This window comes from Cercospora kikuchii (genome assembly GCF_019650295.1).
Source record: "Cercospora kikuchii DNA, contig_00006, whole genome shotgun sequence".
Lineage (NCBI taxonomy): Eukaryota > Fungi > Ascomycota > Dothideomycetes > Mycosphaerellales > Mycosphaerellaceae > Cercospora > Cercospora kikuchii.
This window is the reverse complement of record NW_025408587.1, coordinates 1,375,162-1,390,847: the sequence shown is the minus strand read 5'-3', so window position 1 is coordinate 1,390,847 and position 15,686 is coordinate 1,375,162. Positions and strand designations below refer to the sequence as shown.

The 15,686-nt window shown below is 54.6% G+C and overlaps 5 protein-coding genes across 6 annotated transcripts; 2 read left to right on the top strand and 3 right to left on the bottom strand.

Annotated features, from left to right (window-relative positions):
- Window positions 1-2,631: 2,631 nt before the first annotated feature.
- On the bottom strand, window positions 2,632-5,209 carry CKM354_000945900 (uncharacterized protein; the record flags this gene model as incomplete). The annotated part of the gene is made up of 4 exons (XM_044804883.1): window positions 2,632-3,421; window positions 3,475-4,988; window positions 5,055-5,113; window positions 5,188-5,209. The coding sequence occupies 4 exons, from the start codon at window positions 5,207-5,209 to the stop codon at window positions 2,632-2,634; spliced, it is 2,385 nt and encodes a 794-aa protein (XP_044660818.1).
- Window positions 5,210-5,723: 514 nt separating this feature from the next.
- Window positions 5,724-6,584, bottom strand: CKM354_000945800 (uncharacterized protein; the record flags this gene model as incomplete). The annotated part of the gene is made up of 1 exon (XM_044804882.1): window positions 5,724-6,584. One exon carries the CDS (start codon window positions 6,582-6,584, stop codon window positions 5,724-5,726), a length of 861 nt encoding a protein of 286 aa, XP_044660817.1.
- Window positions 6,585-6,971: 387 nt separating this feature from the next.
- Window positions 6,972-8,168, top strand: CKM354_000945700 (uncharacterized protein; the record flags this gene model as incomplete). The annotated part of the gene is made up of 1 exon (XM_044804881.1): window positions 6,972-8,168. The coding sequence occupies one exon, from the start codon at window positions 6,972-6,974 to the stop codon at window positions 8,166-8,168; it is 1,197 nt and encodes a 398-aa protein (XP_044660816.1).
- Window positions 8,169-11,247: 3,079 nt separating this feature from the next.
- Window positions 11,248-13,594, top strand: CKM354_000945600 (uncharacterized protein; the record flags this gene model as incomplete). Of its 2 annotated transcripts, none has more annotated exons than XM_044804880.1 (5): window positions 11,248-11,308; window positions 11,380-11,437; window positions 11,506-11,546; window positions 11,602-12,871; window positions 12,925-13,594. In XM_044804880.1, 5 exons carry the CDS (start codon window positions 11,248-11,250, stop codon window positions 13,592-13,594), a joined length of 2,100 nt encoding a protein of 699 aa, XP_044660815.1. The 2 variants fall into 2 exon arrangements, with proteins under 2 accessions (XP_044660815.1, XP_044660814.1); XM_044804879.1 differs by having other exon boundaries at window positions 11,248-11,328; window positions 11,380-11,450.
- Window positions 13,595-14,077: 483 nt separating this feature from the next.
- On the bottom strand, window positions 14,078-15,568 carry CKM354_000945500 (translation initiation factor eIF2B subunit delta; the record flags this gene model as incomplete). The annotated part of the gene is made up of 1 exon (XM_044804878.1): window positions 14,078-15,568. One exon carries the CDS (start codon window positions 15,566-15,568, stop codon window positions 14,078-14,080), a length of 1,491 nt encoding a protein of 496 aa, XP_044660813.1.
- Window positions 15,569-15,686: the final 118 nt, after the last annotated feature.

Below are 15,686 nucleotides of genomic sequence, written 5' to 3'. Positions count from 1 at the left end.
CAATGTCCGGCACAACCTTGGCCAAGTGCGTGTGTGCGTGCAGCGTCGGCGACTTTTACCCGGGCTGCGTGCCCGCGCGCGCGTGTGCAAGAAGAGAAGTCGTTTTCTGAGAAGACGTCAAACAGGGCGATCGACGTGGAGCAGCACGTCAGATCCTGGAGTCCGGGCAGCGTGCTAGACGACCTTATTGGAGTAGCGCCGCTCCCGCGGGCCTAACCTGGCATTCGTGCTGCGAATGGATCGAGCCAAGCGTCCAAGAAGGGCGATGGTGGCTGCGCGCTGGGCGGTGGAGGGGGCGGGCAGATGTCGACGACGCCAGACTGCTCAATGTAATGCAACGCTCATCACGGCTTCCATCTCACCGCGCTGCGCGGACGACGAGGCCGTCTTATTGCACGGGCGGTCGGCCAGAACAACCAACGCGTCATGCGCTGGCTGCGTCGGCAGCGCTATTGCTGAGCTAATGCTCCGGGACTCGCGGGCGTCTGGGTCATTGTGATCCTGCGACTCGTCGTGTACCTGCTGCCACACGACTGCAGAATTTGATGATGGACGTGCCGGCGAGCCCGGCAGCGCTCTCATCCAGCATGCACCGCGATAAGCACCATTCGCCTATTCGTATTGACGAGCCTCGTCTCGTCCGTAACGACGCCCGCGCGTGCTGCCCTGAACTCCCATTTCCTCACGGCTTGCAGGCGATCCGCCATCCATACCGCATGTGCCGTGGATGTGCTGCAAGGATGCTCCAAACATCTCGCCCTTGGCAGTACTCAGCACGAGGTCGTGTGAGGTGAGCACTGCCCGCCTGCCGTGCCTCCGGACACGCACGCATCCTCACGTGCGAGACCTGCCATTCGCAGCAACTGCAGGACCCGGTTTCTCGTGGCAATCATCAGCAGCGTTCGTGCTGGCACCACATCATTTCACCACCCTGGACCGCTGCCGCGCGCAACCGCCGTGAAACCACAACACCGCCCGAAAGCAGTGCATCGAAATATTCAGCAGTAATGAGAAGTGTTCCATGTGTAGCGTCCACCATCAAGCTTTCTTCCCCACATATGTCACTGGCGTGCCACAAAACCCACCAAGACTCATGGACCTACAGAGAGCGAGCATATCCAATCCAAATTCATCCTCATGTCGATCACTGACTGCTGCATTCTGCATATCCTTCAACAGCGACATCCTATCGCGACATCGGCCATGTTATTTGAATTAATCAAATCATCAACTCCATCTATCAACCAACCACAAAAAGCCAATACACAAGACAAGCCACAACACGTCAACGCACTTAAGGTTGCAGCCATTGAGCACATCACCCGCTCGCACCAAACAATTACGCGTCTTCTTTTGCCCAAAGAGCAGAATGCCACGGACATTAGTTTCGTGCAGGTGCAAAAGCCATCTTCGCTTTTTGCCGTATAAGAGCAGATTCCTGTTTCAAGTTAGCTTGGTTTCTGGTGATACTTTGTTATGATCGTGATGTGGGTTGCAAATCGAGCATTTGGGCACTGCGGCCGGACTCCGCTCCGGCGGGCGATGATCCTGAGGGGCAGATGCGAGTGTGCCAGAGCGACTGCCGGTGTGTGTACGACTCGCGGTTGCTTCATTTCGTGCATGCGACACCACTTATTATGTTGAATGATGAGTTCTACGATCACGTCGAATGAGCGTTCAAGCAGAATTAATGAATAATTTTCGAATCTAGCACGTCGGTATTTCCTACGTGACAGAAGCGCGGAACACAACATGCAACAGGTTTCAGGTCAACACGCCAGTTTTCAATCTTATCGCAGCCTTAATTATTATGAAAGACATGAAGCCTATTTCCTACGTAGATTCAGATTTGAAGGCAATCTTGCAATCACTAGAAAGCCTCAGTGGAAATTCGAGCATGGGCAGCAATCATCCTTGCAAACAGTACATAGTCAAGACCTGCCAAGTTTTGACATCCTGTCTGTTGGACACTTATATGAGACTGATCAATCGATGATGAAGGAATTACTGACAGCCGCGCTGTTGCGCTTGGTTTCAACGACTTGGCACATCCAAGATTGTTCATCGTGAAGGAGGTACGAAAAAGCTGGATGTTGAGCACGAATTCCTGGAATGCTCGTGGGAAACCACACTGTTGCCTGTTGCTATGGGCGCTTCTGCATCGCGTGCCTGCCTCATCACTCGGGCGTTTGCTGCCCAAGACATGTTGTTCGATAACATCCTTGTCAAATGTGCAGCCTGCAAGGTTATCGGGCCAACTGCTATTACCACGTCAACAGTAACCGACGATCTTTGGCCACAGGTCTCAACTTGTATTGCCACTATCAACACCACATTCAATTCGTTGACGTGTCTCGGACCTCGCATCTCTGAGTGTCAAGTTGGAGAATACTAAAGCTTTTGTTACGCATTTCAATGGTTCTGTCTGCCGTTGGTCTCATTCGATTCCACGTAGAAATGCCGTCATTCGTACCATTTGATACCATGTGTCGCCGCACAAGCCGCATCGTGGTGCAGCCGTACCCTCTCATAACCGCCGCAGTTGTCAAACAGCATCGCTAGAACGCGGCAAAATGTACAATCCAGAAGCACCACACAAGGACTCCACCCCTCCTTCAACCTCCTTCACCATCATGTCTTCGTCCTGCTTCGCGCTTTCGTACGGCCGCCAGCCGCTGCCGCCGCGCCCATGTGTGATCTGTGCAGGCTCTCACTGTCTTTCACAGTGCCCATGCTAGCCACCCTGACCCCCGTGTTCTCCTCGACAGCCACTCCCATCTTCTTGCTCATCTGGATGCGTGCGGCTTCAGCGTCAGGAGAGTCATAACCCAACTGGGTTCCAGGTGGCGCGGAATCAGACTTAGTAGGCGCCGCGAATCCATCTGCCTCACAACCTTCCGATAGCATGGCAGAGTTTGCCGGGAAAACGCGACTCGATGCGTTACTGAGGGATGTGCCGCTCAAGTTCCGCCCCAGAGGACGGTGTTTACGCTTTGGAGGCTCAGACGATCCTTCTTGGCCCATCGAGCCGATACGGTGTCGCACTAGAGCCGCGAGGTCGGATGTCAGCTTTTGCACATCCTTGACAGGACTGTCGCGGCGACTTGGTGATTTTGGCGTGGGTTCAGTATGCGCTTTCTCGACTTCAGGAACGGGCTTCACTGGGTCAGCACTCTTGTTGGACGAGATTTCTCGCAAAGGTCGAGACATCTCAGCCTTGGTAAGCACCGCGTGGGGTGGGTCATCATGTGCGACTAGAACAGCCTCGTCGTCACTGTCTTCGAGCACAAATGGTCCTGCAGACTTGCTCGCCTTCGTTGACCTCGCTTGGTTGGAGGCCGTCGGCTTCAGAATAAGTGACGCCGTCGGCTGGCGTTTGCGAGTGTTCGACAGACGTTTTGAATGTACCATTTCTTCACCCCTGTAACAGTCAGCCCATGCCGACATCTCTCAACCTCTGGATATCAGACTCACCTCCGAACTTGGTCGCGCGCGCCACGAGGTCCCAAATTGTCGCTAGTCGCCGGGCTATTCGTGGACTGGGAGAGTTGACTGAAATTGTGCTGTGACATATCGAGCCTGTAAGGCTCAAATGACTGCTTGGTCTCAGTCTGCAACGAGTCCCAAAGCCACTCCTGACGAACAACGGGTATGTTGTGCTTCGCTGCGTAGAAGGCCTTCTCCTTCTTCATTGCTGCCGATGCGCATATCAGGACAGAAGTAGTAGAGGATAGTTGTTCCTCGTATTGTGCACCCATCAAGTTGATGGTCTCAGCTGACATGCGCAGATCTACGCTGTTGAAGCCGGTAGATGAGATGACGAGGCCCGCAAAGTCCGAAATCAGCTTGTCCTGCAATGGTTGGCTAAGTGAGTCTTGATCCGGGTTAAGCTTCTGCTTGAAGTGAAGGCATCGCTCCACCCACCACTCGGTTACTAGCATTGTGCCGGGTGGCAAGACAGGCAGCTCTGTGGGTTGCGCATGCGGGACGAGCAGACATTGCGATTTGAAGTATTCGTTTTCGGGCGCGTTTCCCAGGTCTTCGGTGGTGCTTACAACGGTAGCACCATTGGCGCTCACGACCGTACGGAGCTTCTCTGTCTTGGTCGGATCAAAGCCGTGAATGAGGATGAAGATGCCCGAAAATAGCCCCTTCGGTCTCTCTGCAGACTCGCGTTCGATGACACTCATGGCGTTTCCAGGTCGAGACTTGAGTCCAGGTCCAATGCTGTCGCGCAGCGTTTGACTCTCGTCGTTCATTTCGTTCCAGACATTGGCCACTGTGTTGTCGACTTGCACCTCATGCTGAGACATGCTTTGCCACAAGTCCTGGCTCTGCTCCCCGAGGCGCATGCTAGCGCTTTTCCTCAGCCTCTTTCTTCCCTTATCGTCACTGGCGTTCGTCAGGCCACTCGCTTCACGCTCTCTCTTGCCAAGACTCGTCCTCTTTCGCATTGTTCGAAAAGCGCCAACACCTTGATCTTCCAGTGGTATTTCGCAGGCGTAGTACCCCTCGTCCAATGCCATACCACGCATCAAGCTGTCTTCGTACCACTTCAAGCTCACCACGGTGATGCCCCATTGTTTTGCGTGCATGTACTTTGCGCCTTCGGGCTTAGCAGCAATCAGATGCGTGACTTGTTTCGTCAAATCTGCACTCCATCTCGCGCCTTGCTCCTGAGACACTCTTTCCAGCTCTTTCCTCTGTACCACATCGCTGAAGCCTGTGAGACACAATTCCAGCCCTGCGAACGTCTTCAATCTATGCTCTTCCTCAAACTTGTGCACCTCGACTTCGCCACCTTCGATCCAGGCATCGCGCACGCTTTCGACGAATTCGGGAGCCAGAACCTTAATATCGGGACGTTCTTTCGCGACGTATCGGTATTTGGGAGTAGTAATGCTGCCGACAATGAGGTGCGTCACTTCGGATGTGAGATCCAGCTTGTGGGTGGCGCCCATCTGAATGGCCATGTCGGCGAGAGTTGTCTTGATCAAACGTTAGCATTGCGAGCAACCAGAGTGAAGATTAAAGCATTCGCAGCGTCCTCGTACCCGAACATCTTGAGCTAGAGATGTGCAACACAGGACCACGCCCTGGAGCGGCAGTTGATCTGTCGGCGCGGTCATGTCAGCAAGAGAAGTGTTACGCGGTATCATCGTGACGAGCAGAAGAATTGGCGCGTACCGAGATCGTTCTGCGTCGCCATCGCCAGCGCGGAGCAGGTGTGGTGTGGAACGCGTTGATGTGGGACAGACGAGGACGCGACTAAGTTACACAGGTGAAGGCCAAGCTTCACTAGCTCCAAACTTTGTGCACCTTGTGCACGCGGGGTGTGCAAGGCATAAAACTTTGAGGATCACACAAAAGGCATGTTAGGCGCGACATGCCTAATGCTGATGAAAGACGTTATGCCGAACTAATGCTATGTGATCATTCCAGTTACATCGCTATCACAGCGGCATACCACTCATCAAGCATCAACTAAACACCGTCTCGATAATCTCACTCTCATCTTGCCCCTTCGACCGGCGGTAATACCGCAGACGGAGCTGTGCCGATACTCCAGACTACCGCCATTCGACTTGTACGGTCGAGCAGCAGTTGGTCGTTCGGGACTGTCCGGCATCTGCGAGCAGCTTGTGATAGTGTTCGCCAGCAATGGTGGTTTGACGCCGCGTTCTTCTCAATCCAGCCTGTGATTTGGAATCTAGGCGCCCGAATCATGATGCATGTGTAGCCGTGTCGAGAGACTGCGTCGCGGCACTATCCATCACATCTGCCGTTGCCGCATTGTCCCTGCTCGCATCTGGCGCGCCATGTACCTTTGCCTCGTCTATGCCAAAACTAGCATGCTCAATGTGCTTTTTGTAGTAGTGACTTCCGTCCTTCGGCCTCAGTGCCGGACTGATACCCTCCATGACCGTTCTGAGTATACTGTCAATGCCAGTCTGATGTTCTGCATCTCGGTTCCAGATCTGAATCAGCATGCTATTGAACCGCACGCTGAGGCTGACCCCACAAATGTCATCCCTAAAGCTAGTCTTGTGCTGCTGGTCCGCTTGAACAGCCTCCTGTAGCTGCTCTCCAATAGCCATCATGCAGATCTCTTGCCAAAACTGTGCAGCCACCGACTTGGGGACGCGGAATGTCCAGCTCCCTCCTTTTGCGTTACGGGCGTCCTCCCACACTGGCTTCACACCTCTATGAAAGAGGTGAATGCTGTCGCGGAGCGCCAGGCGGGAGATATCGAAGTTGTTGAACACAGACCAAAACTGGCGCACATCGGAGATGGAAGCGAGAGACTCCAAGCGGTCTTCATAGCTGGCGGCGTCTTCGGCGGGCGGTTTTGCATCTGCTACTGAGCGCTCCTGTCGATCGTGCCAAAAGTCCCAGCCATGCACTAGAGCTGGCGGAGGGGCTGCCTCGCCGATGTGTCGATTCTCTCTGTTTGCGTTCCGGTTCAGGCGAGCCCGCAGAAAGCTGGCCATTTCGGCACCGCGAGCAGGCGACGTGGTAGCAGCCTGCTCCTCTGCCTGTATACCCGGGATTCCTGATACTTGAAGCTGCGGAGAGTTGGCCATGATGGTGATTTTGCAGCGTGCAAAGGGTTGTTCGAATGAGATCCGATGGAATGAAGGAGGATTAGTGTCTGGTGTGAGCGGAAACAAAGACGGCTACGGAAGTGGAAGGTGGGTGGGCTGAGGCCGGAGAGATGTCCTTGTCGAGAGACATGTCTGGCATGGACGTGGAACAGTAGCGTGGCTATGCGTGTTCAGCGACCTGGTCAATGTGCAGTGTCACCACTGATCGCGTGGACAGGCGCGTATCGCATGCGCGAGCGTGTGGTGCTGCAGGAGGGGCATGACGTGCGGCAGGGACAAAAAAGCCAAAGCAGCCGAGGCCGCAATGTGGAAAGTTGGGCAAACCATCGTGTCTGACTCCGTTGCACCTCCTCCGTCCACGCCGCCATGGCCACCGAAGCCGTATCGACGGCGCCTGCCGCTGCCGACGACAACTCGCACATTGTGATCAAAGCAAGACACGAGACCGCAGACACGCAGACCTTCCACGTGGGCACGCGGCGGTCGATCCTCGCGCGGAAACAGGCCGATGAGGTTGTCAAGGCATTGCGGGAAGCATGGCCGGAGCACAACTTCGAGATCCACGCCATGAGCACGACGGGTGACAACAATCAGAAGACGGCCCTGCACAAGTTCAATGAGAAGGCATTGTGGACGCAAGAGCTCGAGGTTTTGCTCGAAGATGGCTCGCTAGACTTGATCGTGCACAGCCTAAAGGACATGCCCACCCAGCTGCCCGTGGGCCTGAGTCTCGGCTGTGTGACTCAGCGCGAAGACGCGCGAGACGCATTGGTGCTCAAGCCCGGGCTTGTCGACAAGGTCAAGAACTTGAACGACTTGCCCGCGGGCGCAGTCGTTGGCACGTCGAGTCTCAGGCGGACAGCGCAGTTGAAGCGCTTCTACCCGCAATTACAATTCCAGGATGTTCGTGGAAACATTGGGACGCGACTGGCAAAGCTCGATGACCCCAATTCCGACTATTCAGCAATCTGCATTGCAGTCGCTGGGCTCGAGCGGCTTGGCCTGAGCCACCGTATCAGTAGCTACTTGTCCAAGGACAACGGCGGTATGCTTCATGCTGTCGGCCAAGGTGCGCTCGGCATTGAAGTCCGCTCTGACGACGAACGCACGAAAAAGTTGCTGTCTAAAATCGGTGATGATCGTTCATGGCGGCAGGCGCTTGTGGAACGCTCGCTCATGCGTACTCTCGAGGGAGGCTGCTCCGTGCCCATTGGAGTAGAGACCGAATGGATCGCGAAAAACCGCATGCACGACCAGCACGCTGGAGTGGGTATAGAGCCAGCGGAAGACTACAATCAGCTCAGCGGTGAGGCGACGACTGCTGGTGGCACGAAGCAGCTCGAGGTTGAGCCGAGTGACGAGTTGCTTATGCGTGCTATCGTTGTCAGTCTTGATGGCAAGGACGCTGCCGAGGTCGAAACACGGCGTAGGATTATAACGCATGAACAGGCCCACGAATTTGGGTTCGATGTCGCCAAGATGCTGGTCGAAAAAGGGGCCGACAAGATTCTCGAGCAAGTGCAGCTAAATAGAGGCATCATCAAAAATCAGGGAGGGGCATAAGTCGCGGATAAACATAACATACAGCACTACGTTGGTAGGGTGAACACCTAGCGCCTCTTGGTGCGTCCCTTTGACAGAACCACCATTGTTGCATCTCTCAGACGCTGCGCACCCAGCAGCCTTTTCGCATTGGGCGCTCAATAGTCTGCCCCGATACCGCCTGGAACTGGCGAAAAGTCCACTGATGAACATGAGTGCGTTGATCCTTCATCGGCTTCTTCCAACGACCGCATTAACGAGGATGCTCCGGGCAACCGATTGCCTTCGGCCTCACTAGTCTTGCAATGACAGATGGCTTATGATGTCAAGCGGCTACATGTTTCGCACGCGCATCCCTTGAGGCTTGAGTAAGTCGATGAGCTCCCTGTGTCAAAAGAAATCAGCCGGCTCCGAGGCGACGCTGCAAAGCTGTCGATATGTGGCTTCCGGCTCGTTGAGGGCTGGCGTTACGGTGGCGACCGAGACAGCAGCCATCTAGAAACATGCGCGGAAAATGTGAACAGAACTGTGGAGGGTGCTGCCCAGGATTGATTGCACGCCTATCGCACGAAGTGGCAGTCACAATGGTCGCGCGCAACTCGGCCGGTACCGAATACATGCTGTGAGTACAGTACTGCACATGCACGACATGCAACCATCACGCCAAATCTGTTGAAACTGCTTCAACAAAATCATAGCTTGTGGAGCATGCGAACATTGTAAAAAGGGTCCCGAGACTCCTGACAACCATTCTGACTCTGCCCCGAAGACGCCGTTCGGCGGGGAGACATGGCCCGCGACTGTCCCTGCTGAAGCGCAGGCTTGGCGTACAAGCATTGTGTCCTGTCAATTGTGCCTGGAGGTATGCTATCCTGCAGAGACAACGGGGCGATTATGGGATCCAGCCGAGAAGTATAGCAGCGCTTTTCCAGTGGAGAGAGCTTGCGACGCCCCGGAGACGCCTTCCCTGCAGTCGATGGTTGTATACTGTGTATGTGATCTGGTGGTTGGCTGTGATAGCTCGACTTCAGTTGTGGGAATTGGTTCAAGGGGCATTGCGCCCATTGCCCATTGCTTCCATGCCCTACCAAGTCCACTCACTTCGCAGAGCGGAACGAGCGGATACATCAGAGCTTACAGGCTGATTAATCCTCCAGGTCCTCAACATCGCCATGGCTCAGTCGTACTTCAACTCGCCATCGCCACTGTGACTGACTGCCGCCAGCTTCGAGTAACTGCCGAACTCCAGTATTGCACGGGTCTCGACCCGGATGTATTTCTGCGTCGATTCGCCTCTGCTCAGAAGTGCAGCAAGCTTGGGGCGGAGGCGGACAGCCATCAGGGATGCGAAGAGACCCTCGAGTCCACACCACGTCTCTGCTCGGTTCCTGTTCCGCATGCACGACCCGTGCACCACCTCCACTATGCTGAAATGAACACCCTGATTGAGGGATCTGTTCTATACCTGGACGATGGCTATCGCGATGCGACCCCGCTCGCAACCACTGGTTGAACCCTGGCAAGCGAGGGCGAAGCGCGCAACTGTGCCCAAATAACAACCCCATCGACGTTTGGCATGGCTGTTGACAACCACAAGCGCTGGCACGGGCCATTGAGTGAATATGCGCGCTTCGGCAAGTATAAGCACCTTCTCTAAACGTGATGGCTGCCGTACTTGCCGACAGACGCAGCGCACGTGGAGATCTACATGTTTCTATCGTGTCGCGTAGCGAGCGATCAGACACGTTGGGCTGGAGCGCTTCGCATCAATGGTCGCTTCACCCAGCATCCTGCCTCGGAGGCCACGCCGCTTTTTGTCGATTGTTTTCTAGCCCTTGGAGCAAGGCGCGATCTTACTGCGAATACGCGGCATTCGAGCTATTAGCAAGTACAAGTGCGATTCACGCAACTGGTCTCAATATGCGAATCGTCATTGTGAAGACATCGCAATACCACCCCTCTTTCGGCCATGAGTTCTCACGGTGCGCCATCGTAATTCCCCGGTCTTTGGCGCCTTCTTATCGCTGCGTCGGACAGCTGCTTGCCCTCATTGAGCAATGCCGCTCGGTGGACTGCATGCTGATATGTTAGCTGTCGTCCCCAGTGCCCGCGGCCCGGCGTCTCCAACCGAGCACCTCGCCGAAGCAGAGGTTTTTCCTGAAGAACAACCACATCGAGCTACGACGAAAAAGCGAAAGAGGATCCACATGGCCTGTCAATCACCGTTCGAAGATGGAGACCTCTACCCCGGCTGCAGATCTGTTGCAGGGATAATTACAACCGCGTTGCAGAGACTTGCGCTAGATGATGCAATAAGTTCGTTCGTTACACAGGCCGGTCCAGGCTCCGGTGAACATGCGAGGCTGGCAGGGAGCCTTCCACGGCACTAGCAAACTCTGTATGTCCGTTGGTGAAGTGAAGGAATGTGGTCATAGCTTTTGTGGGTTTCGAGGCGCTCCGTATGCATTTCCTGCTCCGGAGACACAGTGACAGTGCGTGGAGCTTGCTCCGAACGAAGGGCGTTCCGGAGCACACACACTCTCTGTGCCATCGGACCGGGAACGAAGCCGCACAATGCAAGAAACAGCGACCAGAAGTGCCGGACAAGACATCGGAGCGACATGGACAGTCTAGCTGAGCAACATGGATGGCATTTAAGCCGTCATCGTAAGGTCATGCGTAATGAGAGAACAGCAGAGAAAGAACAAGCCCTTCGAAAGCCTCAAACATGTACACGCGGGCCCGCAGGAAAAGCGGGACTGCTAGTGACTGCCGATTTAACTAGTCACTGCGTGTATCTCGGGTTGAAGAGTCCCTAGACGAGCCTATTGATGCCATACGTGCGTGTTCCATGCTACATGCGCTGCGCGTACAGAGCCAGACTTATCTCCTGGCTTCCGATGGGTCTTTCAGCCCAGCTGCCCAGTCCTTTTAGACAACCGCAGGTTATTGCCAAGGCTTCCAGTATCACCGACGGTCATACCCCAGCAATCAACCACAGCATTGACCCCATCCGTTCGGTGAGCTTGTGCGGAGGCATCATTCCACGGACGTGCGTCCACCATCATTCGGACATCCTCACTAGTTTACCACGAAGACCATGAGCATGGCCGATAACCTCGCCATGGCGTCCACGTCGTCTATGGGCGACAAGATGCAGCGTAAGAGAGCCGCCAGAGCAGTAGGTGATGCCACGATGAGTTGACCTTGCCTGTGCGCTGATGACAAGCAGTGCGACCAATGCCGACGACGAAAATCCCGCTGCGATGGCCAGATGAATTGTTCCGCCTGTAGGACGATTGGGTTTGGCTGCCCACATTACCGATCCACCGATAGCACAGCTACTAACATTGGTCAGGCTACAATGTTCTTTCGGACACCAAGTGAAGCAATCGCGAGGTCGGTGCTCACTTCCTCGCGGAGAGTATGAAGACCAATGCTGATCTGTGATCAGGCCCTGCCTACGTTGCGCATCTCGAGAAGAAAGTCAAAGCTCTACAGGATGAGCTGCGCCGCTCGCCGAACCGCGCGGAGCACATGGATACATCACAAGAAGAGCCAGTTGTGCAGATATCTCCGGGCTCCAGTATCAGCCACCCATCTCCGATGAATACCAGTGCGCGGCCGTCGCTTTCTTCAAAGTCATCTGACCCGAGTTATTTCCACACCGAGAATGTTAGATCCGGCTCAGTAAAACCCACGGATGGTTGGGTACCACCCAATGAGACACCCGTATACCTCGAGACACTGACTACTGAGCCACGGGGCAAGGCTTTCGGGACCGATGTGCTTCGCCAGCTCTTCAACTACTGTAACCAGATCGCTACATCACCATACGGGTCACAGGACTCGTCAATGAAGTTGGTCCAGGCGCTAGACAACCCCCAGGCCATCGATGATGGTCCCGTAACAAGCAGTCCGTTGATGCCCGAAAAGGAGATCACACTGAAACTGGTTGAGGTAGCGTTCAGTGAGGTATTCCACCTATGGCCATTCGTCGATAGGGCGCAAGTGGACCGCACTCTATTCCAATTATACAACACCAGCTTGTTTGGACAAGAGGCCAGCGACGAGGACGAACTGGCGTTGGTCTATGCTGTTCTAGCATTAGGACAGCGATTCGATTCGACTACCCCAGCTGCAGCTGAATTCAGGAGGGTACAAGGGTTGCAATATTTCGAAGCAGCGAAAGACCTCGTGCCATTAAGTGCCTGCGATCGTGGTCTTGCATCGGTTCAGACAGTATTGTGCCTCGCACTGTACCTGAAGGCCGCTCCAGCCCCAGCGAAAGTCCACTCTTATGTAGCAGCGGCATCTAGCGCGGCCCACCGGCTTGGTCTTCATGAAGACGTCGCTGGATTTCCGAAGGACGAGAGCGCATTACGATGCCGTGTCTGGTCCGCGCTACAGGCTTTTGACATTTATACCTCAACAGCGCTGGGCGTACCGAGTGTGACCAACGTTGAAGCTTGCGAGCAGAATTCATACCCACCTCTTTCCACTGGATCCAATTCTGAGCTGGTTGCAAGCGATGCTCATATGCAAATGCTAAGGATACTAGCACGTGCTGTGGGCAAGACCTACCGCAGCAAATCGGCGAGAAAGCCTGTTGGCATCGGCACATTCGCCGTTGATCAAAATGCCATCAAGGAAGCCAGTGAAGAGCTTGAGAACTGGGCTCAAGGCTGCTCGGTGCTGCTGCAAGCGGCAACTGACATGACGAGGTGAGTGTCGAGCAAGGTGCAGCACCGTAGAAGCGCGCGCTGACGGTCTGCAGAACGCAACTTTGTCTTGCATATGCGTACGATTATGCACAACTACTGTTGTATGCTCCATTCGTGCATTATCTCACGATGCCTGGAATAGACCCTTGCTCGCAACCCTACTTGATTGGAATGAAGGCAGTCAATGCGGCATTACACGCTGTCCAGGTTGCCGAACTTTTGCACCACAAACTGCAATTCCACGAGGCCTACTTCCTGACCATCGACGTTCTGGTATATGCAGCCGTAGTACTCCTTGTCGTCGAAAGCGGCGGCACTGAAGTTCCACTCGTGCTCGAAGCAATGAGGGCTGGACGTGCAGCAATGGAACTTCTGTTGATGCTGTCACTGCAGACTGATACAGCATCACAGTGCTGGAAAGCTCTCGCTGTGCGGTCTTCTCGGATTGCTGGAAATCCCGGAAAGTCGATCGGTGGAAGTTTGACATCTACGAGACCGCCATTTCGAGACACCGGTCTTCGGCGTGCGAAGGCACCGGGACCCATCGCCCTACCCATGAGCAGACCCTCCACGCTGCATAAGGCTGACAGCGGTATCGATTGTACGGCCGATAGTCGCAGGCAAAGTCTGGTGGGCTCGTTTTCTGGTGCCTTTGACCCGGGCCAGGGCTCCTTTGACTCCAATTTCAGTGCAGAAGACAGTGGTTTGCAGCTGCGCCCTTGAAGAGCTGCGATGCAAAGCGCTGGAGACGTAGCGTTCTTTCTTATGAGTGAAGATATGGGTGGCTCTGGACTCGATGCTTCGGGACGGGTATCCTGGGGATGGCGTTGCTGGCAGCGTGGGCAGGTGCATGCTTTTGTTCTCTGGAGACATTACGAATGTTTGAAACGACATCGCGATTCACGTGCAACCGGGGATTTTGGACCGTAGACAATTGGGTAGAACAGTAATGCAATAATGAGCCACGACTAGCCGTTCCATCTCTCCTCGTTATAGCAGCTCATACGCTCATAGAATTCGTTAGATGAGCTCAGTCAATGCTGAGCAGCCTCCGTCCGTGAATTGGCACCACACGCTCAAATGCATGAGTTCGCCCATGTTCACGCCAGGAACGCTTCGGACACGATAAATTCGTATTAACGGAAAGCCTTGCTGATTTCACACTCCGCATATAGTAGCTCGAAGCGATTGTGCTCTCGGCAAGCACTACTCGCCCTCGTTCGCCAACCGATGAACCACAGGAACGGAGCTTGGCGGGACACTGCCGTACTCACAGATGACCATGCGAATGTACTCAGCAGGAGTGATGTCGTACATGAGGTTCAGAATCTGTAGATTCGGAATCTCCTTCCAGTCACGCAAAGTCTTCAGCTGTGACTCGCTGGTGTCATTACCCTTTTCAACGGCGGCACCTGGACTGCCCCCAATTGCTGGCAAAAGTTCCTCGGCTGGCGCAACCTCGTTCAACACGATGCTATCGAGCGCCACTTTGCCACTGAATTTGACAGACTCACAGCAGACAATGACTGGAATATCAGCTCGATGTGCTGCCATTGCCACAGCTGCAGTGCCAATTCTTGACTGAAGGCAGCCATTGGACAGCATACTGTGAGCACCGAGGAGTACTACTGTGGCGTCTGCCACAGCTCTTGCGATACCGTGAAATGAAGTGTACTCGACTTCGACACCGGCGTGCATGAGAGAAGTGGCAAGAGTCTTGCCTTCGAAGAGCGGACGCGAGTCAATGCAAATGACGCGAAACTTTATGCCATTGGCGTGAGCGCGCAGTATGGTCTTCTCGACGATGGAGCTCTTGGCATATGTGAGCACTATCGAGCCGGGTTTGATCTGTTGGCATGCGGAGGTGGCGATGGCTTGATCAGTGACCATGATACGCTCTTGAATGAACTTGTCGATCGAGTCACACAGGTAGTCCTTCGCCTCATGTTCCGGAGTGCTCGGATCGATCTCGACAATCAACTTCTTGAGCCATCGAATGGCATTGCCCATGGACTCTGAGATCGGCCGACATGATTTCAAATAGTCGATTTGAGGAGAGAGGTAATGTGAGGTCATGTGCCTGGCGAGTGAAGTCCCACCTGGTGTTGTGTACTCTTGGATGGCTTCCTTGAATGCATTGAGCATGCCAACGCAGCGAGCAGTGCTGCCTGCAATCTCGTAGCTGCTGATCTGAAAGCCGAGCGCAACGACTGCTGGATGCACGTCCTTCGATGCCCCGTCGATGTTATGCCGCCGCGGTTGATTGTAGAGATGGCTGAATAGCTCTACGTTCTTGCTCTCCACCTTCTTCTCCACCTTCTTTGCCACGTCTTTCGGCACACTCTGCGATGCGCGGCGGGCCCGCACCGGTAGAGGACCCTGTTGTGCGCCTGCCTGCCTTTCTTGTGTGCCTTGCTTGTTCGCGCCTTTCTGCTGCTGCTGCTGCTGTTGTTTCGGCTTTTGTTGTTGCTGGCCTGCTGCTCTGCCGCTGTCGGTACTTGCCGCACCGTTCACGGATGTTGGTGCTCCGCCTACGCCAGCACCTTTGGCCTCTTTCTCCGCTGCTCGACGCGCTTGCTTTTCGGCTTTGGCTCTTTTTTTGAGCTCTGCTGGAGAGAGCTTCTCTCCTCCCTGTTCCTCAGCTGGCGGAGCACCGCCGGGACTGGCTATTGTGTCTGGTCTCTTTGGCTCGGACATGTTGGCGAGGTGCAGCAGCTGTCTCGTATGGATGGGGACTGTTCTCAGGCTAAGGCTCTCGAGGAAAATGTAGACGTTGTGCAATGCTGCCCGCCGAGTCTCGATGAAATTCGCGTGG